Here is a 25,809-nt window from a genome sequence, read left to right as displayed (position 1 = left end):
ATGGTAGGGCTCGTCTCTGGGCACAGACTGGCAGGGCTTCTCTATCTGATTCCTGCGCTGCCAGCCTGCCTCGTCTCTATGGTCATCCTCCGTGTACAGACAGGTAGGGCCGCAGAGCTGTAAGGCAGCGCTGCGGACACCTTGTTTGGGGACCTGACGTGTCCCAGCAGTTCCGGGTCCACGTCTCCGGTGGGGGATGGAGCTGATGGCGGAGCGGAGGCAGTGAGGAGCCGGTAAGTTCCTGCCAGCAGTTCGTTCTACTCTGTAACCCGCTGTTTCCTCTCCTGGTCCTGCCGCTCCTACTGCACCGGCATCAGCACTTCGGTCCCTCCATGGCTGCCCTATAATCCGTCACTGTGCCGCATCCATGGCGACTGAGCAGAGTGCCATCACTTATGTCTAGAGAACCATCTCTGCTGGTTGTCAGTGAGTGGAATCCTCACAGCTGAGAGTTTGTTACAGTTGTGTCCTGTCTACCCTCCAGACTGACAGACTGATACACTGTAACAAACCATCAGCACGGGTGTAAATGGGACGTGCCAATGCCTGATATGAAGCCCCCCCCCCCATGTCCTCCTATCTGCGACACGTACTGGGACCCCAACATTGGCAGTGTAATACAGGAAAGATGTATATCTTTGTACCGTGTTAGCCAGTAGATAGAAGAATATTCAGGATTGAGAGTCCTCAGTGGTTGATACCTTTTAATGGCTAACTGAAAAGATGGTAACACATTGCAAGCTTTCCAGACTACTCAGGGCTCTTCATCAGGCATTGACACACATTGGAGTCTATACCTTACCTGACCTGAGTAGTCTGGAAAGCTTGCAATGTGTTACCATCTTTTCAGTTAGCCATTAAAAGGTATCAACCACTGATGACTCTCAATCCTGAATATTTTTGTAATAGCAGACACCCTATGACAACACTTCTCCACCCACCAGATCATTGTCATCAGGAGATCCAAACGCTTTGAATCCGAGTGATTTTCTGATCGCAGAAAACTGCTTCTTTCTCCACCTATAAGCCACTTCCCACCTCTTGAACTCAGCATCCACGCTGAAATGCTTGTATAATCTCATCCAGCTCACGCCCTGAGGGAGAGGATTATGGCTGCAGCTCCTTGTTGTAGTGTCGGAAGAGTGAGAATGATTTACTGTTCTGCGGCTTATAGAAAATGTTTAATCATGAGCTATTATTGGATTCACAGCTACACTGCTTAGTACTGTTGTATGATATCCAGAATGCTGATAGAGCTTTCTAGTAAGGGTGCAGTTAGATGGCCGTATAAATCGAACCTTAGTGTGTCCGGCGGCAGATGGCTGCATAGAAATATATGAAGCTGTAAAACCTGGGTCAGGAGTGCCGCAGGCCAGTTCGTGCATCGCGGTCCGATCTACACTAAACAGTCATCTTACTGAGCCATAAGTGTTTCATCTCTCTCCAGTGCTGGATCCACCTCATTACCGCTCAGGACTGCTGTATAGTGTTTTCATTGCTGCCTCTGATCATATGCTGTATAGAGACAGGAGAGCAGAAATCCCTCTTAGCAGCTCGCCTTCCCCACAAGTTCCAAGGCAACTGAAAATTAATCTGCAGATGGGAAAACTAGCGACAAATGTAGGATCCAAGTTACAGGTGCTTGTCACAAAATTAGAATATCATTAAAAAGTTAATTTATTCCAGTTCTTCAATACAAAAAGTGAAACCCATATATAGAGTCATTACAGACAGAGTGATCTATTCCACGTGTTTATTTCTGTTAATGTTGATGATTATGGCTTACAGCCAATGAAAACCCAAAAGTCATTGTCAGTAAATTAGAATAAGTTATAACACCAGCTTGAAAAATGATTTTAAAATCCAAATTGTTGGCCTACTGAAATGTGTGTTCAGTAAATGCACTCAATACTTGGTCGGGGCTCCTTTTGCATCAATTACTGCATCAATGCGGCGTGGCATGGAGGCAATCAGCCTGTGGCACTGCTGAGGTGTTATGGAAGCCCAGGTTGCTTTGATAGCAGCCTTCAGCTCGTCTGTATTGTTGGGTCTGGTGTCTCTCATCTGCCTCTTGACAATACTCCATAGATTCTCTATAGGGTTAAGGTCAGGCGAGTTTGCTGCCAATCAAGCACAGTGATACTGTTGTTTGTAAACCAGGTATTGTTACTTTTGGCAGTGTGGACAGGTGCCAAGTCCTGCTGGAGAATGAAATGTCCATCTCCAAAAAGCTTGTCAGCAGAGGGAAGCATGAAGTGCTCTAAAATTTCCTCGTAGACGGCTGCACTGACTTTGGTCTTGATAAAACACAGTGGACCTACACCAGCAGATGCAATGGCTTCCAAAACCATCACTGACTGTGGAAACTTCACACTAGACCTTGGAAATCAAGGTCCCAGATTCTGGAGGAAGAGTGGAGAGGCACACAATCCAAACTGCTTGAGGTCTAGTGTGAAGTTTCCACAGTCAGTGATGGTTTGGGGAGCCATGTCATCTGCCGGTGTAGGTCAACTGTGTTTTATCAAGAGGAAAGTCAGCGCAGCCGTCTACCAGGAAATTTTAGAGCACTTCATGCTTCCCTCTGCTGACAAGCTTTTTGGAGATGGAAATTTCATTCTCCAGCAGGACTTGGCACCTGACCACACTGCCAAAAGTACCAATACCTGGTGTACACACAACAGTATCACTGTGCTTGACTGGCAGCAATCTCGCCTGACCTTAACCCCATAGAGAATCTATGGAGTATTGTCAAGAGGCAGATGAGAGACACCCAGACCAAACAATGCAGACGAGCTGAAGGCTGCTATCAAAGCAACCTGGGCTTCCATAACACCTCAGCAGTGCCACAGGCTCATCGCGTCCATGCCACGCCGCATTGATGCAGTAATTGATGCAGAAGGAGCCCCGACCAAGTATTGAGTGCATTTACTGAACATACATTTCAGTAGGCCAACATTTCCGATTTTAAAATCATTTTTCAAGCTGGTGTTATAAAGTGTTCTAATTTACTGAGATTATGACTTTTGGGTTTTCATTGGCTGTAAGCCATAATCATCAACATTAACAGAAATAAACACTTGAAATAGATCACTCTGTCTGTAATGACTATATAATATATGGGTTTCACTTTTTGTATTGAAGAACTGAAATAAATTCACTTTTTGATGATATTCTAAAATTTTGTGAGATGCACCTTTATATCATGGTCAGTGACAAAAAAAATATACATTTCTCAATCAAAATCAATCAAATTTATTATCGCCAAGTACATATTACATATATACAAGGAATTCTTTGTGGCAAAGAGGCAACATAATATATAACAACAGATACAACAAGTAACATCTAACAAGATAGATACAGTATATAGTCTACACATGACGATTTAATTGTTGAACAGAGTGGATAGAAGCTGTTCATATGGCGGTTGGTGCTGCATTTGGGGACTCTGAAGCGACGTCCTGAAGGGAGTCGTTGGAATGAGGAGTGTCCCGGGTGAGAGGGATCGGATGAAATTTTCAATGCGTGGGATCGAATACTCTTATCATAAAGATCCTGGATTTTAGGCAGGATCTGCCTAAATACAGTGTATGCAAAAGTTTGCAACTACTTTCTGTCACAATTCTGGCTCACAGTACTAATAATAATCATTATTTTTATATAGCGTTAATATATTCCTCAGAGCTTTATAGTTTGCACACATTATCATCGCTTTCCCCAATGGGGCTCACAATCTAAATTCAGTAATAACCATGTCACCCCCCAGAGTATGTTAAAAATACTGAAGTATTTACGTTTTTCTGTTCTTATTTTGCAAAGCTACAACTCCCATCATTCCCTGACAGTCCCTGTGCTTCCTTTCTCAGGTCATGATTTAGAAGTCTTGAAGACCACCACATCGCGCCTGCCATGTCTTGGTTTTCTGATCTGGCCGGTAGAGCAGAGGATCTCCTAAACTTAGTAGATCAAGGAGCAGCAACTGCTTTAAGCAACAGCAAAGATGGCGTCTCCACACTGGAGAGCTCCACACACTATTTCCCAGAGAAGCAACAAGAGAAGAGTCAAAGTTATGGAAAGTCCAGCTTCATCTCCTCAGCAGCTGATAACATAAAACACCAAAAGGCCACGCTGCTAGCCGGCACGGCCAATGTGAAAACCACCACAAAAACGAGCAGAGATGTGTCACACACCGTCTCCACCAACACGTCGTCTCAACGGACGGCCAGCCAGTTTGTAAGACGCAAGAAATCAGAGCCAGATGATGAACTGCTATTTGATTTCCTCAACAGCTCAGATAAAGGGCACAATGGGGCCTTGGAGACAAAGAGAGAGAGCAACAAGGAGACGGCCCCCGTCAGTCTGTCTGAAAGAAGTAACCTGCAAAGTGTCAAACCACCCGAAACCTTCCCTCCAAAGATGCAAGGTAATGAAATGTAGGCGGGCGGAGAGTAAGGCGATACTGCATTTTTCTACCATCCTGTTGTGCCCTTTTCATCAAGATACCTATTAACTATGCTGGCGCTGTATGAAGAAAGGAACAGGCCATTTCTGACTATTTCTGTTGAAGAGGGTAAAGGAAGGGCAGTGGAGAATTTACTAATTTTAATTGTTTTTCTGTTGATCTTCAGGTGATCTCAATAAGTCACAGTCTGTACAGATTGCTCCAGAGGACAAAGAACTTGACCCAGGAGCATCACCATCGACCCCCGGTCCTGTCCAGACAAACGGAGATCAGAAGTCTCAAGAACTGTCCAATCTCCGCTTGGAGAATCAGCTGCTGAGGAGCGAAGTTCAGTCTCTGAACCAGGAGATGGCGGGATTGCTCCAGCGCTCGAAAGAGACACAAGAAGGTAATGATGGACTCCAGTGCAATACATATAAAACTCCCTCCATATTGCTGCCAATATCTGAGTCTTCTCTTTCCATTTGGACATCATATGACCGCTCACTGCATAGGTGATGTTCTTTACTACTTTGTCCACATGTGAATACTGCAGCCAATTATTGGATACAGGGTTGATGCTTTGCAGCTGATTCGATGCAGTGATCGCATGATTTTTTACCTAATGATCAGCGAACATGCTCATATAACGTGTTATCCGAGTATCTTGAGCGTGCTTGAATAATATGTTCGAGTACCTGCGGCTGCATGTTTTGCAGCTAACAACCATAGTGGCTCGAGCATATTATTCGAGCAAGCCCAATATACTCTATACTCGGATAACACGTTATCCGAGCACCTTTGCTCATCACTAGCTCCAGCCAGAAGAGAAGGTTTAGTCTCCATCGGAGGAACCCACGGTGATGTGAAGGGGAATTGGCATGAGAGTGAATAATAAACACATTACTCAACTGTCTAAATACATAAATTTCATACATTATGTAGATAAATTCATTCACTAAAATATTGGATAAGATCTTGATTCAAATGACACTGCAATATAATCCGGGGCAATGCGTTTTATAAAATGTGTGTATAAAAAAATGCATATTTATTCAAAGGTGTAGGTGTGTATGTGAGGGGAAAAAACACATAATCCAAACAGCAACACAACTTAGTCACAGGTCAGACAGACTACAGTCTAAAGAAACACAGCTCTCGAAACCTGTGTCTCAACTATCAGAAGAAGTCACAAAGGAGGAAGAAAAAGACTGGGTTTTTCAATGTATCCGCGCTAACCACACAAGGACAGAAATATTCTTCATAGCTTTTATTGTGCCGATGCGTTTCGTAGCAGATCTGCCACTTCCTCTTTGACCCTGAGGAAGTGGCAGATCTGCCACAAAACGCGTCGGCACAATAAAGCTATGAAGAATATTTCTGTCCTTGCGTGGTCAGCGTGGATACAGTGAAAAACCCGGTCTTTTTCTTCCTCCTTTGTGACATTGGTATCTATGGGAGTCTGCAGCGACCACTGGTTCCTTTCACATTCTGCAAGTGGTTGTGACTGTTCACAACCTGTAAAGGTGAGTGCACTATCCGTGTATTGTCACCCAAAAAAATCACTTTTATCGCCCTATGTGCGCTCTCTTTCCTTACTATCAGAAGAAGCACACGCACTGGACTTGCTGGAGAAGTGTATGACAGAAGAAATAAATCTCCTTGGCTGACTGAGCATGTAGGACCGAGCCTGGACAAAGAAATACTTTGTGTTTAGTCTGCAGAGTCTTGGAGAACCTTCTTTAAAGGGAATCTGTCAGGTGATTCATGCACAAACCGCAGAGAGCCACATGTATCGTAGCTCATCTGCACGGTTGTAGCCGGGTATCCTCTTTGAAACCCAAGAGAGTTTCAGAGAATAAAATATGCAGTGAAAATCTGTCCAGGAACTATAGGCATAGACTAGACTTTTCTAGCTCTGCTCCCACCCAGCTCTGCAGCAGGTGGGTGACAGATCTTCTGTCATGTATAAGCTAGAGCCCTGTTGCGGCGCTGGGAAGAGCTGGCCGGAGGCATCTTCAGCTTTGGTCCCCGTCCCGATCATCACAAGATAGCCGAGATTTTCACGGTGACATTTTCTCCTTCGCCTCATTGGGGGACACAGGTACTGTGGTGTATGCTACTGCCGCCTGGAGGCTGACACTAAGTGAAAAAAAGAGGTTAGCTCCTCCTCCGCCGTATACACTCTCGCCCAGACTGCGGGCGGAAATCAGTTTTTTGCTTAGTGTCCGTTGGAGGCACACGTCTGTTTTTTGTCCAGACTCTTTTTTTTATTTTTTTTCCATGAAGATGAGACAGGGGCGACGGACCCTATTGAAAGGGGCCAATCTCCCCAAACCAACAACGGGCGAGCACGGGCGAGTGTCGCCTCCACTTATCCTCTCCCGCGACGTGGGACACAATGCCGGACTTAGCCCTAACCACCCCTAGGTATTGAAACCATTGAAGCTGGAGCAACACCCGGCTCCCCCCCAGCGGTCTGCAGTGCTGATGCCTGGCACATACAGCATGTCCGAAAAAGCGAAGACGCATACGTTTCTAAACGCTACATGCATCTCTTGTCAGGCCGCTTTTCCGCGGGCGCAGAGCAAGCGATTATGCGAAGCCTGCGATTCCGAACGCGCCCAGGAGCCCGCCCCTGCGACCGGGACCAGTGTACCAAGTCCCCCGGAGTGGGCCCATTCACTGTCGCTGTCCATGGCGTCTCTTACGAGGGCAATCGAGTCCCTTCGTGCCCCAGATAGGGGCAGGAACAGTGGCTCGCCTGTCTTAGAGGGGTCCTCCACCTCACAAGAGCCTCCGGCCTGCAGGGGCCGCTCTCACTCCAGGCAGACCCGGGGGAAACGAACCCACACGGTGTCGCCCAGTCCATCCAGTGCCTTGACATCCGTGAGTTCCGCTTCTTGCTCCCCGTCACCAGTGGTCGATAGCGAGCAAACCTCAGATTTCGACTCAGACGAACCCCTTGGCCTGGATACTCCGGGGTCTCGTGAAACAGTGGGCAGCCTCATCGAAGCCGTCAACCAGACCTTGGGGATTGAGGATGATTCCACCTTGGCTTCAGGCCATAAGGTGACATTTAAGCGGCCACATAGAGTATTTTGCACTCACCCAGAGTTTGAGCACATAGTGCAGCGACACAGGCAACGGCTGGACAGACGCTTCTCGGGTCAGAAGGCGCTCGAAGCGAGTTATCCATTTGCCCCGGAGCTCCGTTAAAAATGGACGGAATCCCCAACGGTGGATCCACCTGTGTCACGCTTGGCCTCTAAAACCCTGTTATCCATACCTAGTGGTTCTTCTATTAAGGATCCCACGGATCGTCTCATAGAGAGCTTGGCTTGCTCAGTATTTGAGGCATCAGGGTCAGCACTCTCTCCCTCGTTCGCGGCGACATGGGTGGCCAAGGCCATGATTTCTTGGTCAGAATCATTAAACAAAGCCTTGCAGGATAGGGACCTACCTGCAGAGGTATCAGAGATCGCGAGTCAGATCGCTATGGCTGGGGACTACTTAATCAATGCATCTTTGGATGCGGCCAATTGCGCGGCACTTGCTGCCGCTAACGTAATTTCCATTAGGAGAGCTCTATGGTTAAGGACATGGCGGGCCGATTCCACCTCCCAGAAGTCCTTGACTTTTCTACCTTATCAGTGCGGCTGCCTATTCGGAGAGAAGTTAGATCAGCTCATCTCTGACTCCAATTCCGCTGCTTCAGGTCGCCCCAACCAGGATAGAGAGCGGCTGGTCTCATATAGAGCCAACCCGTTGGGGAGAATGCGTACTCACCAGCCCAGGTCGAGGGGATACAGGTCCCAAAAGATCTTCAGCCAAATGACTTGAGGCATTTGCCAGGCGACACCAGCAAGGTAGGCGGCCACCTAATCTGGTTTCGCCACGTCTGGCTCAACGTCGCACACGACACATGGGTAAAAGAGCTGGTGTCCTCAGGTTACAAGATAGTTTGTCAGATACCCCCCCAAGACGGTTTTTTCTTTCCCGACTTCCCAGGGTGGATACCCAGGCAAAGGCTTTGCTTGGAGCCATCGAATCGCTCCAGCGCAACGGAGTCATTATTTCCGTGCCAGAACACGAAAGAGCTCATGGCTTCTATTCCAACCTATTCGCGGTTCCCAAAAAGGACGGGACTGTCAGACCTGTTTTGGACCTGAAGCTCCTGAACAAACTCATCAGGGTCAGACATTTCCGGATGGAGTCTCTCCATTCAGTCGTATCGGCCATGGGGCAGGAAGAATACTTGGCCTCTATCGATATCCAGGACGCCTATCTACATATCCCCATTTTCCCTCCGCATCAAAGGTTTCTATGCTTCGCCATCAATGGTCTACATTTTCAGTTCGCAGCGCTACCCTTCGGGCTAGCCACGGCCCCCAGAGTGTTCACAAAGATCATGGCAGTCGTCATGGCCATCCTACACTCTCGGGGCATAGTCATCTTGCCTGTTAGGAACGGCGGAACGCACTAAATAAAAATAAATAATCTGGTCATAGGAGCAGGACCCAAGACAGAGGAGCTGCATCCGTCTAGACCTACCGTGTGTGCGGCGTCGCAACTGCGGACGCCAAGGAGGACTGCAACTGCAGAGCGGCGTATGGTACGGCTGCTAGTCGACAAAGCTAGGAGGCAGGCGCAATGTCAGACGCTAGAGTAGAGGTGCGGAGAGCACAGTGGCCTATGGCTTGCCACTGCTTGGCGCTGACTGCTGCACTAATTCCCTATCCACATGCGTAATATCAGAGGGAAGGGGTTTCAAATGAGTCAGTCACCAGAGTCATACATCCGTCACCATTCACACATTAGCTTGAAAAGTCTATACTAGCGCATGGCCGAACGGTCATGCGTGCTTTTTATAGCCGTGCAGGACCTTCCAGATCTCCGAGATGGACCAATGAGATCTGGAGCAGGACCTGGGCACATGACTCCCGATCTCCAATGGGAGATTGCCCCGTGAGCATGCCCAGTAGGAGCACAGAGGAACTTAGTCTCTGGAGCGGTCTGCTGCAAAGTAATCTTCTCTGCAGTAGATAGACAGCGGGAGACTGCAGAATGTGAGGCTCTGGATTCCTGCAGAGCTGACGCAGAAACCAGACGCCTAACATTGCCTTACTTGCGAGGAAAATGTCAGCATCACGCTAGATACTCTTGCCCGCTTAGGGTGGTTGGTCAATGTAAAGAAGTCATCCCTTGTTCCAGCTCAGAGAATTTCCTTTTTAGTGATGATCTTCGACACTTGTCGGGGGTTGGTAATTCTCCCTCGAGACAAGGCTCTATCTCTCCGGCAGGGAGTCCGGACACTTCGCCAACCAGTCCCTCATACCATCCGGTTCGGGATGAGGATTCTAGGGAAAATAGTGGCAGCAATGGAAGCGATACCGTTCGCCCAGTTCCATCTTCGCCCCCTGCAGCACGACCTCTTGTCAGCCTGGGACAAGAACCCTTTCACGCTCGATCGCAGGTTGTCCTTTCAGTTGAGGCAGTCGCTCGGGTGGTGGATAACCAGTTCCTCTCTGCTTCAGGGGAACAACTCCCCCCCCCCCCCCCAGACCATTGGTTGGTGGTGACAACCGTCGCCAGCCTCCTCGGCTGGGGAGTGGTTTATCGCCACCGCACGACCCAAGGACGGTGGTCCCCGCAGGAGGCACGCCTCCCGATCAACTTGTTGGAGTTACGAGCAATCCGGTTGGCTCTGCAACAGTTTCATCACCTTCTAGCAGGCCGCCCCGTCCGGATTCAATCGGACAACACCACGGCGGTGGCTTACATAAATCATCAAGGGGGCACCTGCAGCAGAGAAACCATGCGCGAGGTAGGGCACGTTCTTCATTGGGCCGAGAGGAACCACTCAGGTGATATCGGCAGTCCACATCCCGGGCGTAGAGAACTGGGAGGCAGACTTCCTCAGCCGGCAGGGTCTTGTATCCGGGGAGTGGTCACTACGCCCCGAGATTTTCCAACAGATTTGCCAACGGTGGGGAACACCGGATGTGGATCTGAAGGCTTCCAGGGTGAACGCCAAGGTGTCCACGTTTGTTGCTCGGTCCAGGGACCCGCAGGCAATCGCAGTGGATGCGTTGGTTCTGCCATGCAACCAGTTTCGCCTCCCATATTTATTTCCCCCCGCTGCCACTACTTCCGAGGGTCATCAAGAAGATCAAAACAGAAAGGGTTCCAGCGATTCTGCTGGCCCCAGACTGGCCCCGCCGAGCGTGGTACGCAGATCTTGTGCAGCTGCTCGCCAACGTCCCTTGGCGACTGCCAGAGCACCCAGATCTACTGTCTCAGGGTCCGATCTTCCACCCGAGCTCAGGCGCCCTGTGTTTGACGGCATGGCCGTTGAATCTTGGATTCTAACCCGGGCAGGGTTTGGGCGTGAGGTGGTCGCTACAATGGTTAGCGTCCGGAAGCCGGCCTCGGCACATATTTACCATCACACCTGGAAGATTTTCTTTTCTTGGTGTTGAGGCCGCGGTTGTTCTCCACTGAGATTCTCTATCCCCAACATCTTGGCCTTTCTCCAGTCTAGCCTAGACTCAGGGTTAGCCCCAAGCTCCATCAGGAGACAGATATTGGCTTTATCCGTCCTGTTCCAGCGCAGAATTGCTACTAATTTGCAGGTGAAGACTTTCATCCAGGGAGTCTCCCATTTGGTACCTCCCTATAGGGCGCCCCTGGACGCCTGGGATCTTAACCTGGTACTAAGCATTTTGCAGGAAGCCCCATTCGAACCGCTACAGGATATCTTTGTTGTACCTTTCCTGGATGGAGGTGTTCCTGGTAGCCATAACTTCTATCAGGCGGGTCTTGGAGTTGGCGTCCCTATCTTGCCGAGTCCCGTTTCTCACTTTCCATAAGGATAAAGTGGTGATCAGACCAGCCCCTCCCTTTCTGCCGAAGGTCGTTTCCTCATTTCACATTAATGAGGATATTGTCTTGCCCTCTTTTTGTCCAGCACCGGTACATCGTGTGGAAAAGGCTCTTAACACGTTAGACCTGGTAAGAGCCCTCCGGAGGTACGTCTCACGGACGGCACCCTTTTGTCAGACAGACACGCTGTTTGTGCTCCCCGAGGGGCGCAGGAAGGGACTCGCTGCCTCAAAATCGACTGTAGCCAGATGGATTCGGTTGACTATTCAGGAGTCCTACCGCATCAGAGGTGCGCCGGTTCTGTCAGGGATCAGAGCACACTCTACTCGGGCAGTGGGCGCCTCTTGGGCGCTTCGGCACCAGGCTTCAGCGGAACAGGTTTGCAAAGCAGCGACCTGGTCCAGCCTGCACACATTTGCCAAACATTACAATATCCATACTCAGGCTTCAGCGGATGCGAGCCTGGGTAGAAGGATTCTCCAAGCAGCGGTAACGCACGTTTAGACAGGAGGTGCATGTAGCTTGGATTGGTGAGTCAACTTCCCACCCAGGGACTGCCTTAGGACGTCCCACAGTACCTGTGTCCCCCAATGAGGTGAAGGAGAAACATGGATTTTTGTGATAAACTCACCGTAAAATCCTTTTCTCCGAGACGCTCGTTGGGGGACATAGCGCCCACCCTGCTAGCCAGTTGGCTCTTGTTTGTTTAATTAATATGCATTTTCATTTGATATTAGGGTGGTGTTTTTTTCTGACACGTTACCTGCATTAAGGCTGATTTTTGTTGTTCTCCTACTGCTTTTGCACGAAACTGATTTCCTTCCGCAGTCGGGGCGAGGGTGTATGGCGGAGGAGGAGCTAACCTCTTTTTTTCACTTAGTGTCAGCTTCCAGGCGGCAGTAGCGTACACCACAGTACCTGTGTCCCCCAATGAGCGTCTCGGAGAAAATGATTTCTCCTACGCCTCATTGGGAACACAGAGACAGTGGGTGTTATGCTGCTGCCACTAGGAGGACACTAAGTAAACCAGAAAAAAAGTTAGCTCCTCCCCTGCAGTATACATCCTCTCGCTGGCTGGAATTTCTCCAGTTCTTTGCTTAGTGTCTGGCACTTGGGTCTGATTTCAGATCCCACTGTTTTTATTTTATTTTTGAATTTTCTGTAAATTTTTATTTTTTAATTAGCGGAGTGAAGGGGGCGACGGTTCCTTTCTACGGCCCGCTCTCCCCCGAACCAACAACAGGCAAGCACGTGGAGTAACCCTTCACTTACACATTCCTGCGACAAATGGAGCTGATTCCTCTGACGATGGTCCCCTTATGGTCGGTACTCCACGGATACGAGGGCTAGGGCAAAAGGAACGAAGCAACAGGAGTGCACGGAGAAGGACTTGAGCAGCGCTTTCCAATGCCCTGAATTGGCCCCAGAGCGCTCCATCCCCCTACCACAGGGTGGATCGATTGAGCAGTACCCCTTTAAGACCTCTTCCAGCTCTGCTGCATCGCCCGTAGGATGAAGACCCTGCAGCTGGAAGAATGCGGAGCATGACCTGACTGAGCTCAGGAGTGGAGGTATGGGGTCGGGGTCCTTACCCCCGGGAGAAGCGCTGACTTGGCGTCAGTGGCGGTGCACCGGCGCCCCATTGCGCCTCTCGGCGCTCGGGTAGGGCAGAAATTTAGCTTTTCCATCCTACTAGGCCGCAATTTGACTAGCGCCGCCTGCGCTAATGTCGCCGCCCCCTCCTTTTGGCGCCTCTTACGAGACGCGCAATTCTAATCTCGGGGGCCATGTCCTTTTCCATCAGCGGCCGTTAACCCCTTCAGGAGCGCTAGGCCTGCTCTGGACAGTCGGATACCGGGTGACACCACAGGACCACCGCTATTCCTCCCGGGGGACACAGCACCGTGGGTAAGCTGCATCTGCCCTCAGATTAAAGCTTAGCACTTTCCCGGCACATTCCCTGCAGCTGCAGACAGACTCTGCCGTTAACCCTTTCAGGAGCGCTATGCTTCAATCTAAGGAGGCTAAACAGGCGGTTAATAAGCACACTGCGTTTTTATACAGTGTGCACCATTTGCAAGTCTGCATTACCCAGTGGACAGATTAATCCGTTACACACGGACTGTGACCCAGCCTTCGCCCCGACCTGCGCTCCAAAGCCCCTCGCCGCGCTGCTGACGGGCCTCCTGCGCTTAGTACCCCTGAGGGGGCCGCGTCCCTCTCGCGGTCGGTGATGTCTCTGACCCAGGCTATATTCTCCCTCCGGGAGGACTCTTTAAGTCAGAACCACCAGCAGGGGCCATCCTCGTTCAAGGAATGGTCTTTTTGGGGAGAAACTGGACTAGCTCTTTTCTGATACTACCTGAGGGAAAAGTAAATTCCTTCCTCAACACAAGGGCTGTTCGGCCGTTTCGCAACCAACAGCCGACGCGTCTTCGATCTTCTCGCAACAATTCCGGTTGGTCCTTGTGACGAAAGTGCACCCTGTGCCACCAATACGTCACGATCCCACCACTAACACGGGTATGTCAGCGGACGGAGGGATGCGATGCACACGGCTATCACAGGCACAGTGGGGGCTTATCTTAGTAATCTCGCCACTTGTACCATGTGACAAAAATATACAGCAAGCTAATCTTGCTCTAACAATTTATCGCAGGGGGGTTATTTTGGATGCCCCACCACTGCTAACAACCTTCCAAGAACTGCGGGGATATATGGATATCCCACCTTCTCAGTTCCACTTTGGAACTCGCATCTCTCCGGCTCCCCCCTTACCCTCAGGTCAGTCAGGGAACTGCACCTAGGATAATTAGTCGCCGGATGGGCTGCTTGTTGTGCATGGGCAATTAGACTACTGCAGTAAGGGAATTATCAATGCTTTGGCCCAACCAACCAAACACACCACGCTGCCACCAGCCACGATTCACTTAATCAAAGAATTAATTAAGAGGGTCCGTGGCAAACCCCCAAATTAGTAGCGATTATCTAAAAAAGGCGCATAGTTAGTTTCTTAGAGCATGAAGACAGACTGATAATTTTATCATTTATTCCCAAAAGGTGGGCAGTGATTACATAGATAAAAGTTGTTACAAAGTTGAGACATTAAATATGTACAAGGCAAATATAAAAATAACAGGGATGAAAGCAGAAAGTACACTTACATGTGCTTAGTTGGTATTAGGAAAACCATGTGGGGAAAGAAGGCGGAGCCACACATCCCCAGACATCTGCAGGTCTTTTCAGCATTAAAACTCCAGCTTAACTAACATTCCTAGCTTCACAGGAAATGGCCGGTGTCCTGTTTCAGATGCAGGCAGACCAGCACACACACACAGCTGCTAAGGAGGGAGAAACAAAAGGAGGGGGGCTGCAGCTGTATGGCAAGCAGCTTTCTCATAGAATGGAAAATTCTGGAAGGTTCCAGCAGAATCATGCCTTACAGTACATTACAGTTCTTCTCTACTTTCTCTTCCAGATCAGGTCGGTCCCCGCGAGGAGACAGAGGCTCCCAGGTCTCATACAGACCTAACCACTCTTGGAAACCCAGGTCTAGGGCTTCTGGATCTAGGGGAGCCAGATCTCATAGATCTACCCAATGACTTGTTGCGGTTTCCGACAGGCACCGACAAAGTTGGCGGCCGCCTACTTTCCTTCAGCCACACTTGCCTCACAGTTGCCCACGACAAGTGGGTCAGGTAGTTGGTGTCCTCCGGATGCAAGATAGAAGTTTCTCCCATCCAACTCGTTTTTTCCTTTCCTATCCCCCAAGGAAAAGACAAGAGCCTTCCTTCTGGCTGTTCAGGCTCTGATAAGGGTTTTTTGCAATTCACGAGCAACACTTCCAGTTCCTTGCCTTGCCCGTCGGACTCGCCAACACCCCCAGGATCTTTACTAAGGTCATGGCGGCTGTCATGGCCATTCTCTACTCGTGGGGAGTGGTGGTGTTACCGTATCTGGACGACCTGCTCATCAAGGGCCCGTCCCTTCCAGCCTGCGAGAAATCCGTGGACATAACAGTCATACACTCTCTCGCCTGGGCTGGAACATAATTTTCGAAAAGTCTTTCCCAAAACCGGCTCAGCAGATGTCCTTTTTAGGAATGATCTTGGACACTTCCTGCGAGTTGGTCATTCTCCCTCCAGAAAGGGCCCAAGCCTTACTACAGGCAGCGCGGACTCTTTAACCACCGGTTTCGCGCTCTATTCATTTCAGCATGGGAGTTCTTGGAAAAATGGTGGCAGCGATGGAAGCAGTTCCATTGGCACAGTTCCACCTCCGTTCCTTACAACATGCGTTGCTGTTAGCTTGGAACAAGAACCCGTTCTCCCTGGATCGTCGGATCCTTCTGTCCCTATGGGTCAGACAAGCCCTCAGGTGGTGGACACTGAGGTCCTCCCTGAATCAGGGGAAGTCTTTTCTCCCAGTAAAATGGTTGGCAGTAACCACCAACGCAAATCTTCTCGACTAGGGTGCGGTCTTTTGTCACCACACGGCACAAGGGTCGCTGGTCAACCCGAGAGTCACGTCTCCCCGTCAACATTTTGGAAATACGAGCGATTAGATTAGCTCTACAGAGTTTCCACCATCTCCTCGCAGATCACCCCATCAGGATCCAATCCAACAACGCCATAGCTGTAGCATATATCAACCGCCAGGGAGGTATCCGTGGCAGGATGGCCATGCACAAATTGAGTCACATCCTCCATTGGGCCGAGTAGAAAATTGGACGGCAGATTTTCTCAGTTGCCAAGGCATCGCCTTGGGAGAGTGGTCCCTTCATCCGGAAGTCTTTCAGTAGATTTGTCATTGTTGGGGGACTCCGCATGTGGATCTCATGGCCTCAAGACTAAACAACAAGGTTCCTCAGTTCGTTTCGCGATCCATGCGCCATCGGAGTGGACGCCCTAGTTCTGCCATGGCACCGGTTCCCGTACATCTTCCCCCCTCTTTCCTAGCTTCCAAGGGTCATCAAGAAGATCAGAGCGGAGGGAGTACCAGTGATCCTAGTCACGCCAGATTGGCCGTGCCGAGCATGGTATGCAGAACTAATACAACTGGTTGCCGGCGTCTCCTGGCGATTTCCAGATCGCAAGGCCCGAGTTTCCGCCAGAACTCCGAGGTCCTGTCTTTGACAGCATGGCCGTTGAATCCTGGTTTTTACCACAGACTCAGTTCTCTCACGACGTGATTTCCACCATGATTAGTGCTAGGAAGCCTGTGTCCATGCGCATCTATCACTGCACCTGGCAAAACCTTCTTTTCGCGGTCGATCACCTCTAGTGTTTTTTTTTTCTCATTCCGGCCATATTGGAATTTCTTCAATCTGAATTAAAATCAAGCCTCGCGCTTAGCTTGCTCAAGGGCCAAAGTTCGGCCTTGTCAGTACTTTTCCAACGCATAATTGCCACCAAACCTCAGGTCAAGACGCTCATTCTGGGAGTTTCCCATGTGGCGCCTCCTTATAGAAGGCCATTGGAATCATGGGACCTTAACCTGGTTCTTGGGGCCTTACAGGAGGCTCCTTTCGAACCGCTGCAGGACGTGTCACTGTCCCTCCTCTCTTGGAAGGTGGTCTTCTACTGGCAATTACGTCAATCAGACGAGTTTCGGAATTGGCAGCCCTGTCCTGCCGTTCTCCGTTCCTGAATTTTCATCAGGAAAAGGTCGTTCTCAGGACGTCCCCGTCCTTCCTGCCCAAGGTCATCTCCTCTTTCCATCTCGACGAGGAAATTGTTTTGCCTTCCTTTTTGTCCGGCGCCAGTGCATCACTTTCAGAAAGCCCTCCACACCCTGGATGTGGTTAGGGTGATGAGATGGTATATCTCGCGGACAGCTCCCTTCTATAAGTCAGATGCCCTGTTCATGCTTCCAGAGGGGCATAGGAAGGATCTAGCCGTGTCAAAACCATGCTAGCCAAGTGGCTTCGCTTGGCGATTCATGAATCCTGTGTCAGGAAAGCGCCTGTCCCAGCGGGGATTAAAGCGCACTCTACCCGGTCAGTGGGCGCCTATTCTGCACCAGGCCTCGATAGAACAGGCCTGCAAGGCTGTGACTTGGTCCAGTTTGCATACTTTTTACAAAACATTACCAAATTCATTCTCAGGCCTGTCCACAAGGCTGCGACTTGGTCCAGCCTGCATACCTTTACAAACATTGCTTAATTCATTCTCAGGCCTCTGCGGATGCAGCTCTCGGCAGACGCAGCCGGCAATCGGCAGTACCTCAGTGGTACATGGGGTATTAGCAGATGTATGCTCCCCACCCAGGGACTGCTTTAGGACATCCCACTGTCTCTGTGTCCCCCAATGAGGCGTAGGAGAAATAGGGATTTTTGTGTACTCACTGTAAAATCCTTTTCTCCGAGCCAATCATTGGGGGACACAGCACCCACCCTGTTTAGCCTATTGGCTCACTGTAGCATTCTTAGGCTTTGACTTAGTTATGGTTATTGTTGACTGTTTATGCTCCTACTGCTTTTTATACCGAACTGGAGAAATTCCAGCCAGCGAGAGGGTGTATACTGCAGGGGAGGAGCTAAGTAATTTTCTGGTTTACTTAGTGTCCTTCTAGTGGCAGCAGCATAACACCCACTGTCTCTGTGTCCCCCAATGATTGGCTCGGAGAAAAGGATTTTACGGTGAGTACACAAAAAATCCCTATTTTACGGTGAGTTTATGACAAAAATCCATGTTTTATCACACAATTTGCCATTTCATTCTGTTTGATACTCAGGGCGGCACGGTGGCTCAGTGGTTAGCGCTGCAGCCTTGCAGCGCTGGGGTCCTGGGTTCGAATCCCACCAAGGACAACATCTGCAAGGAGTTTGTATGTTCTCCCCGTGTTTGCGTGGGTGTCCTCTGGGCACTCCGGTTTCCTCCCACATTCTAAAGACATACTAATAGGGAATTTAGATTGTGAGCCCCATCGGGGACAGTGGTGATGATGCGTGCAAAATGTAAAGCGCTGCGGAATATGTTAGCGCTACATAAAAATAAAGATTATTATTATTACTCCACAAGAAATTTTGAAAAGTGGCCCCCAACTAGAAAATACCCAGACGTAATAGAAGATGCAGTTGTGCAGGTCAGATGTCATATAAAAATGGCTTTATTTAAAAACTCTAAATTAATTCATTTATTAAAATACACAATCTTCTTTCTACTTGAAAACCGGCAGAAAATTTGGTGGGATACCCATGTTAGTGATAAATAATTAAGGACCTTGTGATGCTCCCCCTCTGTCCAGTGAAGCCTCTTCATATTGTTGACCACCAATCTCCGGCCATGATTGCATCTAACACAAAAATTGGACTCCTCTCTAAAGAGGACAGACCCCCATTCCAGTCTCCTTTTGCAGACCACATGGGCAATGATTCACGTGAAGAGGCTTCATGGGGGTCCTACTGCCAGCACTATGGTGTGGGTTTGTGTAGTGTCTGGTAGCCGGACCTCTCTAGTCTTCATTCCTGGCGGTGGTGGAAGTAAAGAATGGTCTGACATAAAGGCCTAATCTCTCTGTTATGCAGAGTGACTTGTCTGGGATTTTGCAGTGCCAATGCTCAAGACTATAATGTGATGCCGTGTATGATTGACCATGGAGCCTCTGTCATATTCCCGTCATACAGGAGATCGAGCGATTACACACATTTCCATCGAGCGAAGTGATGCTCTTACTCCTTATTCTCTCTGTGTTCATGCACTTGAGTTGTCAATGTTACTAATTATGCGACTATTTCATTAAAGAACTGAATGAAGCCCGGGAACGGGTAGATAAGTGGAATGGGGATAATTCCAAGAGTGATCGTACGACGAGGGAGCTCCGTGCTCAGGTAGACGACATGACGGAGGCCATAGCTGCAAAAGACTCCCAACTTGCGGTGCTGAAGGTTCGGTTGCAGGAAGCGGACCAATTATTGAGCAGCCGCACGGAGGCACTCGAGAAAATGCAAAATGAGAAGTCCAGGTATGAGGTCGGGGTTGTGTGGGTCGGCTGCCCCTTGCCACCTGCAGATCTTCATGTCTGGTGTATAATTGTCAGGATTCTGCAGGACCACAATGAAGGGAGCTCCCTACACAGCCAGGCATTGCACACTGTGCAGGAGAGGCTGCGGGAAGCAGAGGCCTCTCTGAAAAGGGAGCAAGATGGTTTCCAACAGATGCAGGTATGAAATACAAACCAATATGTATCTACCCATCACTTGCAGCAGAAAAATGTTCTGCCTTCTGGATCTTATTTACTTTTATCCATATAATCCTCAGAATGAATTTGCAACTCGTCTGAGTAAGATTGAAGCAGAGCGCCAGAACCTGGCCGAGTCAGTCATTGCTGCAGAAAAGAAGCACATGGAGGAGAAGAAGAGGGGCGATGATCTGCAGCAACAACTGAAAGTTGCGAAATCTGCAACAGAGACCATGAAACAGGAAATGGCGGATTATAAACAAAAGGCAACGCGCATCCTACAGGTACAGGCGGGACGGCAGCTGCAATCGCTGTGCATTACGGGAGGGTCGGTCATTCTGTGGCCGTAATTTCCTACTTATCACAGGTTATTTGGGTATATATTGATATGTTCATGGTTCTAATATATAACACTGCTGTCATTTTTCAAAACTTGTCCACAGTCCAAGGAAAAATTGATCAACAGTCTAAAGGAAGGGTCTGGCATCGAAGGACTAGACAGTCACACGGCCAACAGCATGGAACTGGAGGAGATGAGGCACGAGCGAGACCTGCAGAGAGAAGAGATCCAGAAACTCCTGACACAGATACAGCAACTAAAGACTGAGCTACAGGTGAGAGTAAGAGAGATCAGTAGTGACGTCACTGAGAATGCCTCCTATCCATCACTAGAGATCAGCGGTGACTTCACTGAAAATGCCTCCTATCCATCACAAGAGATCAGCGGTGACATCACTGAGAATGCCTCCTATCCATCACTAAAGATCAGTGGTGAAATCACTGAGAATGCCTCCTATCCATCACTAGAGATCAGCGGTGACATCACTGAGAATGCCTCCTATCGATCTCTATAGATCAGCAGTGACATCACTGAGAATGCCTCCTGTCCATCACGATATCAGCAGTGACATCACTGAGAATGCCTCCTATCCATCACTAGAGATCAGCGGTGACATCACTGAGAATGCCTCTTATCCATCACTAGAGGTCAGCAGTGACATCACTGAGAATGCCTCCTATCCATCACTAGAGATCAGAGGTGACATCACCGAGAATGCCTCCTGTCCATCACTAGAGATCAGCGGTGACATCACTGAGAATGCCTCCTATCCATCACTAGAGATCAGCGGTGACATCACTGAGAATGCCTCCTATCCATTACTAGAGATCAGCGGTGACATCATTGAGAATGCCTCCTGTCCATCACGATATCAGCGGTGACATCACTGAGAATGCCTCCTATCCATCACTAGAGATCAGCGGTGATATCACTGAGAATGCCTCCTATCCATCACTAGAGATCAGCGGTGACATCACTGAGAATGCCTCCTATCCATCACTAGAGACAAGCGGTGACATCACTGAGAATGACTCCTATCCATCACTAGAGATCAGCGGTGACGTCACTGAGAATGCCTCCTATCCATCACTAGAGACAAGCAGTGACATCACTGAGAATGCCTCCTATCCATCACTAGAGACAAGCAGTGACATCACTGAGAATGCCTCCTATCCATCACTAGAGATCAGAGGTGACATCACTGAGAATGCCTCCTATCCATCACTAGAGATCAGCGGTGATATCACTGAGAATGCCTCCTATCCATCACTAGAGATCAGCGGTGATATCACTGAGAATGCCTCCTATCCATCACTAGAGATCAGCAGTGACATCACTGAGAATGTCTCCTATCCATCACTAGAGATCAGAGGTGACATCACTGAGAATGCCTCCTAGCCATCACTAGATATCAGCTGTGACATCACTGAGAATGCCTCCTATCCATCACTAGATATCAGCTGTGACATCACTGAGAATGCCTCCTATCCATCACTAGAGATCAGCAGTGACATCACTGAGAATGTCTCCTATCCATCACTAGAGATCAGAGGTGACATCACTGAGAATGCCTCCTAGCCATCACTAGATATCAGCTGTGACATCACTGAGAATGCCTCCTATCCATCACTAGATATCAGCTGTGACATCACTGAGAATGCCTCCAATCCATCACTAGACATCAGCGGTGACATCACTGAGAATGCAGCTTGTTTAATGTTTAGAGGACATTTTGTCTTACAAGATTCAATTTTCTAGCTTTTTACTTGTATTTATTTGCCCCCTTGCAGGATCTGGAGACGCAGCAGGTGAGGGAAGCAGAGTCAGCCCAGGAACAGCTTCAGGATCTTCAGGAGCATATTGCCGACCAGAGAAGAGCAAAGCAGGAACTGGAGGCAGAACTTGAGCGCCAGAAACAGGTAAACACTCAGCTATTAGGAGCCGACATCCGCAGGACACAGTGAACACTGAGGGTACGTGTGCGGCTTCAGTAATGTATCATGAGCGGCACTGGGGAGTTGATAGTCTGCATTGTTTAATTTCCTTGGCTTACAGGAATTGCAGTATACACAGGAGGATCTGTACAGGACAAAGAATACTTTGCAGGGAAGGATCAGAGACCGAGAGGATGAAATCCAGAAACTCAGGAATCAGGTATTGCACTCGGCTGCTTCAGTGTGAGTAAATTACAACAAAGCTGATAACAAAAGTTGGATGCACACATTGAGGAGTATAAATAAATGGGTTGTCTGAAGACTATTAATGCAGATGGACGTCATTGAGGATGGTTGTCGCCTCTGGCATTTTTGGTATCGGCCACCACAATGGCTGCCATTTAATGCTACATTATAGTTATTTAATACAACACCTTATACTGGAGGATGCGGCCACATGAGGGTAGAGGGACCCAGTGAAGGAACAGTACATGGGCCCCTTGTAGCTGATGATAGATTAGTCCATGGTGGCAGAGTGTGCATCTGCGCTACCTGGCAGCTACATATACGGCTTGTCTGTCTTTGATATAATCCCTCCACGCAGCTCACCAACAAAGCGTTAAGCAGCAGCAGTGAGAGCGAGCTGGAAAACCGGCTGCACCAGCTGACCGAGACCCTGATCCAGAAGCAGACGGTGCTGGAGAGCCTGAGCACAGAGAAGAACTCGCTGGTCTATCAACTGGAGAGGCTGGAGCATCAGCTGAAGAGCGTGCAGGGCAGCAACGGCTCCACCATAAACATGGCCGCCGTGGACAGCGGGGACGGTGCGTGGACTTTTGACTCTTGTGGGGGAGATTTATAAACCCCAATCTTGTGGATGCATGGGTTAATCTACCTTCTTCCCTCATTTTATAGGTGCTCGATTAAGAAATGTTCCAGTCCTTTTCAGTGATGCGGACACAAACATCGCAGGAATGTATGGAAAGGTCCGGAAAGCTGCCAGCACTATTGACAAGTTCAGGTACACATCATCTTCCCATATGGAGATGCTATATTATATTATGGAAAACTTTTGCAACTTAGTGTTGATTCTTTTCTTTTTTCTTTTTTTTTGCATTCAGACCCAAGTTGTAAAATGAAATTCTTCTATTCATTGACAACAAGCAGAGGGTTTGAAATGGCAATAAAAGACAAAAAAAATACTGCCAAAGTATTTTTTGTAAAATTATCACTTGCTGGCTCAATGCATTTGCACTGGATATCACAGACTGCCAGGGGAAGGATCCAAATATTTTTTAAAGGGGGTGTTCACTTTCAGTAAAGTTGTCTCCAAACTTACATAAAATAACTGACTCATTAGGTCCTCGTCCCCTTTTGTCCAGCATCATCTTTTCACTACTGCTTCAGTCCCAGTGTTATTACTGGAGCAGTAATATCACACCACCGCTGTAGTCGGTCACCGTGCTCGACGCCCGGTCAGAGGTGGCCATGACGCTGAGCTCAGTGACTTTAGAGCGGTGACCTACACTGTGGATGACTTTACTGCAGTAGCAGGAGGAGGCCAGTGCTAGACCCAGGGAAAGCGACTACCTGCTGAGCTTATTGTAGGTTCTTGCACACTTTGGGGACGTTTTTACTGAATGTAGTCAACCTTTTTTATATGGGCTTCAGTATGTACTGCAGTATCTGTCTCAGAGCTGAATGTTTGCTCTAATGGTACTGTCACACTTAGCGATGTACCAGCGATCCTGACCAGTGATATGACGCAGTCAGGATCGCTGGTACATCGCTAAGTGGTCGCTAGTGAGCTGCCACACAGGCAGATCTCACCAGCGACATCGCTGGGGACGGGGGTCGCTACTTACCTGTCAGACGAGGCGATCCTGACGTCCTCCCGCCCGGCTCCACGCTTCGCTCGTCGTCACAGCAGGAAGCCCCAGCAGGAAGCTGACGACGAGAAACGGTCCAGCCTGTTCTCGCGCGATCAGCGATAACCAGCGGGGGAGCGGGTTGTAGGTAAGTATCACGCACAGCGATATCGCTAGCAATATCGCTATAACGTCACAAGTTATAGCGATATTGCTAGCGATATCGCTAAGTGTGACAGGCCCTTTAAGGGGAAATATCTTAAATTTGGGATCACTGTTGTGGTATAATATTAGTACCTCTACATTAAGGCTGTGGATAAGTCACTTTGCTTATCTAACACTTCCCTCTCCTCTTCTTAAATTAATAGATTTCTTTTTCTTCCCAGCATCCGACTCGGGGTATTCTTACGTCGATATCCCATTGCCCGGGTATTTATTATTATTTATATGGTAAGTATTTTTTCAGTTTTTTTGGAGGAAATCCTTTACACCTACTGGAATCCTTATAGTGGTTCTTGTGTAGGACATTCATAGCATAAGGATATAAATCTGATATAAATGTCCAGTGAATAGGTTTATCACTTGAAGAAAACTGATCCCCAAACAATCAAATCTAGATAAACATTTGCACCTAGTACTCGCCTCTTTAAGTCCAGTACTTCCTCGCCTCTAATGTTTCGGCCCTAGTGTTTTGGCTGCAGCAGTGATGACAAATCGACAACTCGCATCACAGCAGCAGTCAGTCACTGAGCTCGGTGACTCCACTGATGTGAATGTCATGAGCGCGGTGATTGACTGCAGCGGTCATGTGCCCTGTAGTGGCTTCACCATTGCAGCCAAAACACAGTGCCCGGAGCAGCAGCGTAGGGCCCACACTGGACCCGAGAGGGCACTAGCTGCAGTGGGATCTTTACCTGTAGCTTATCGGTTATGGACCACTTTCCTAAAAGCTTAAAACTTTTAAAAATGTGGGTATTAGCAATGGGACTATTCATATCTGTCTGGAAACGGGGACCCTTTAAACAATGTCAGGATTGCGGAATAGGCAATTTTGAAAATTGCAGAGAACCCGCATGAGATATTCAGACACATCTGGTCAAGAAGCCATGAATGTCTCAGATTAGAGAAGTCTTTTAACTTAAATTACCATCTTGTCAGTATTTCTGTAAAATTTATCAGAAAGCCAATCGAGAAAGAGAGATGGAGATGCTGATAACTATGGGAACTGTGATGTTAAATGACTGGATTCAATATGACTCCCAGAACCTGAGATTTCCACTGTATATGGACCGTTATTCCTGCCTGGCCACAAAAGCCTAATATATGCCCATAATCAATACTTGCATTAGGAGTAGAGACTGGACCCAGCATTCAGCTTGAAAGGACAGTTTTGCCGGGCATTCTTGTATCTCATGCTTTGCACCCCATCTGTCATCATTGCTGACAATTGACGGCAGCTCTCAAGAAGCTGCCTGGAGGAGCAATCCAGTAGCACAAGTATGGAACACGTTATTTAAGCAATTCTATTCCCTTCAGTGGCTGCTCCATTTGTAGGACGCACGTACCTTAGGTGACGATGTCGTCACATTTGCACTTTCTGACTTTCTTGCTTTTCTTGCAGGCAATACTTCATCTTTGGGTAATGATCGTCCTTCTCACATATACCCCAGAAATGCACCACGACCGCCCCCCTGGGAAATAGCATCTGATGTATGGACGGCCAGTATGAGGAACGCAGATCTGTCTTCTGCATAGTTTAGGTAACATTAATGATTCTTCTACAGCTGAGGCATTACAGCTTCTGGGGGTCCCGGTGTGGGGTCTTCTGAATGACGCGTCCATGGTCCTGGGAATGGTGGATATTTTGGGTCCATCTCCTTTCCAAAGCTTCCACCGCCTGCAATTATATGACCTTGCTGCTAGCCCCGTATGGATTAGCTGGCCATCCTGCATCAGTCGCCTGGACAGGGGCATCTCCTGCTGTATTTTATCATTCAGGAACACTAACTGAACATGGAGCGCACCTTTCTCCCGCTCTCTTCTTTGCACTTGTAACATTTTAAAATGTAAATAATTTTTTTCTTTAATCTGTACATTATCTGTGGACTTGTCACACGACCAGTGCAATCTTTTAGAGAATACAATGAAAGATTAATAAAA

The 25,809-nt window shown here is 48.6% G+C and overlaps 1 protein-coding gene across 1 annotated transcript; it reads left to right on the top strand.

Moving 5' to 3' along the window:
* Window positions 1-26: 26 nt before the first annotated feature.
* GOLGA5 (golgin A5) lies at window positions 27-25,809 on the top strand. Its single transcript, XM_073578127.1, has 13 exons — window positions 27-233; window positions 3,867-4,423; window positions 4,629-4,850; window positions 19,072-19,291; window positions 19,367-19,490; window positions 19,588-19,791; window positions 19,951-20,121; window positions 21,638-21,766; window positions 21,903-22,001; window positions 22,386-22,605; window positions 22,697-22,802; window positions 24,036-24,099; window positions 25,271-25,809. The coding sequence occupies exons 2-13, from the start codon at window positions 3,910-3,912 to the stop codon at window positions 25,349-25,351; spliced, it is 2,154 nt and encodes a 717-aa protein (XP_073434228.1). The 5' UTR covers window positions 27-233; window positions 3,867-3,909; the 3' UTR covers window positions 25,352-25,809.

The sequence above is a fragment of the Dendrobates tinctorius genome, unplaced genomic scaffold (assembly GCF_039654945.1).
Source record: "Dendrobates tinctorius isolate UK_male_01 unplaced genomic scaffold, ASM3965494v1 ptg000058l, whole genome shotgun sequence".
Taxonomy (NCBI): Eukaryota; Metazoa; Chordata; class Amphibia; order Anura; family Dendrobatidae; genus Dendrobates; species Dendrobates tinctorius.
The sequence above is the reverse complement of the archived record's forward strand: the minus strand, read 5'-3'. Positions and strand labels throughout refer to the sequence as shown.

What these genes read in the sequence shown, in the direction of transcription:
- GOLGA5 (XM_073578127.1), top strand. Translation starts at nt 3,910, where the DNA reads ATGTCTTGGTTTTCTGATCTGGCCGGTAGAGCAGAGGATCTCCTAAAC. An exon ending in ATGGTTTCCAACAGATGCAG is followed by an intron (nt 19,491 to 19,587) that starts GTATGAAATACA and finishes TATAATCCTCAG; the next exon opens with AATGAATTTGCAACTCGTCT. An exon ending in AACTAAAGACTGAGCTACAG is followed by an intron (nt 20,122 to 21,637) that starts GTGAGAGTAAGA and finishes GCCCCCTTGCAG; the next exon opens with GATCTGGAGACGCAGCAGGT.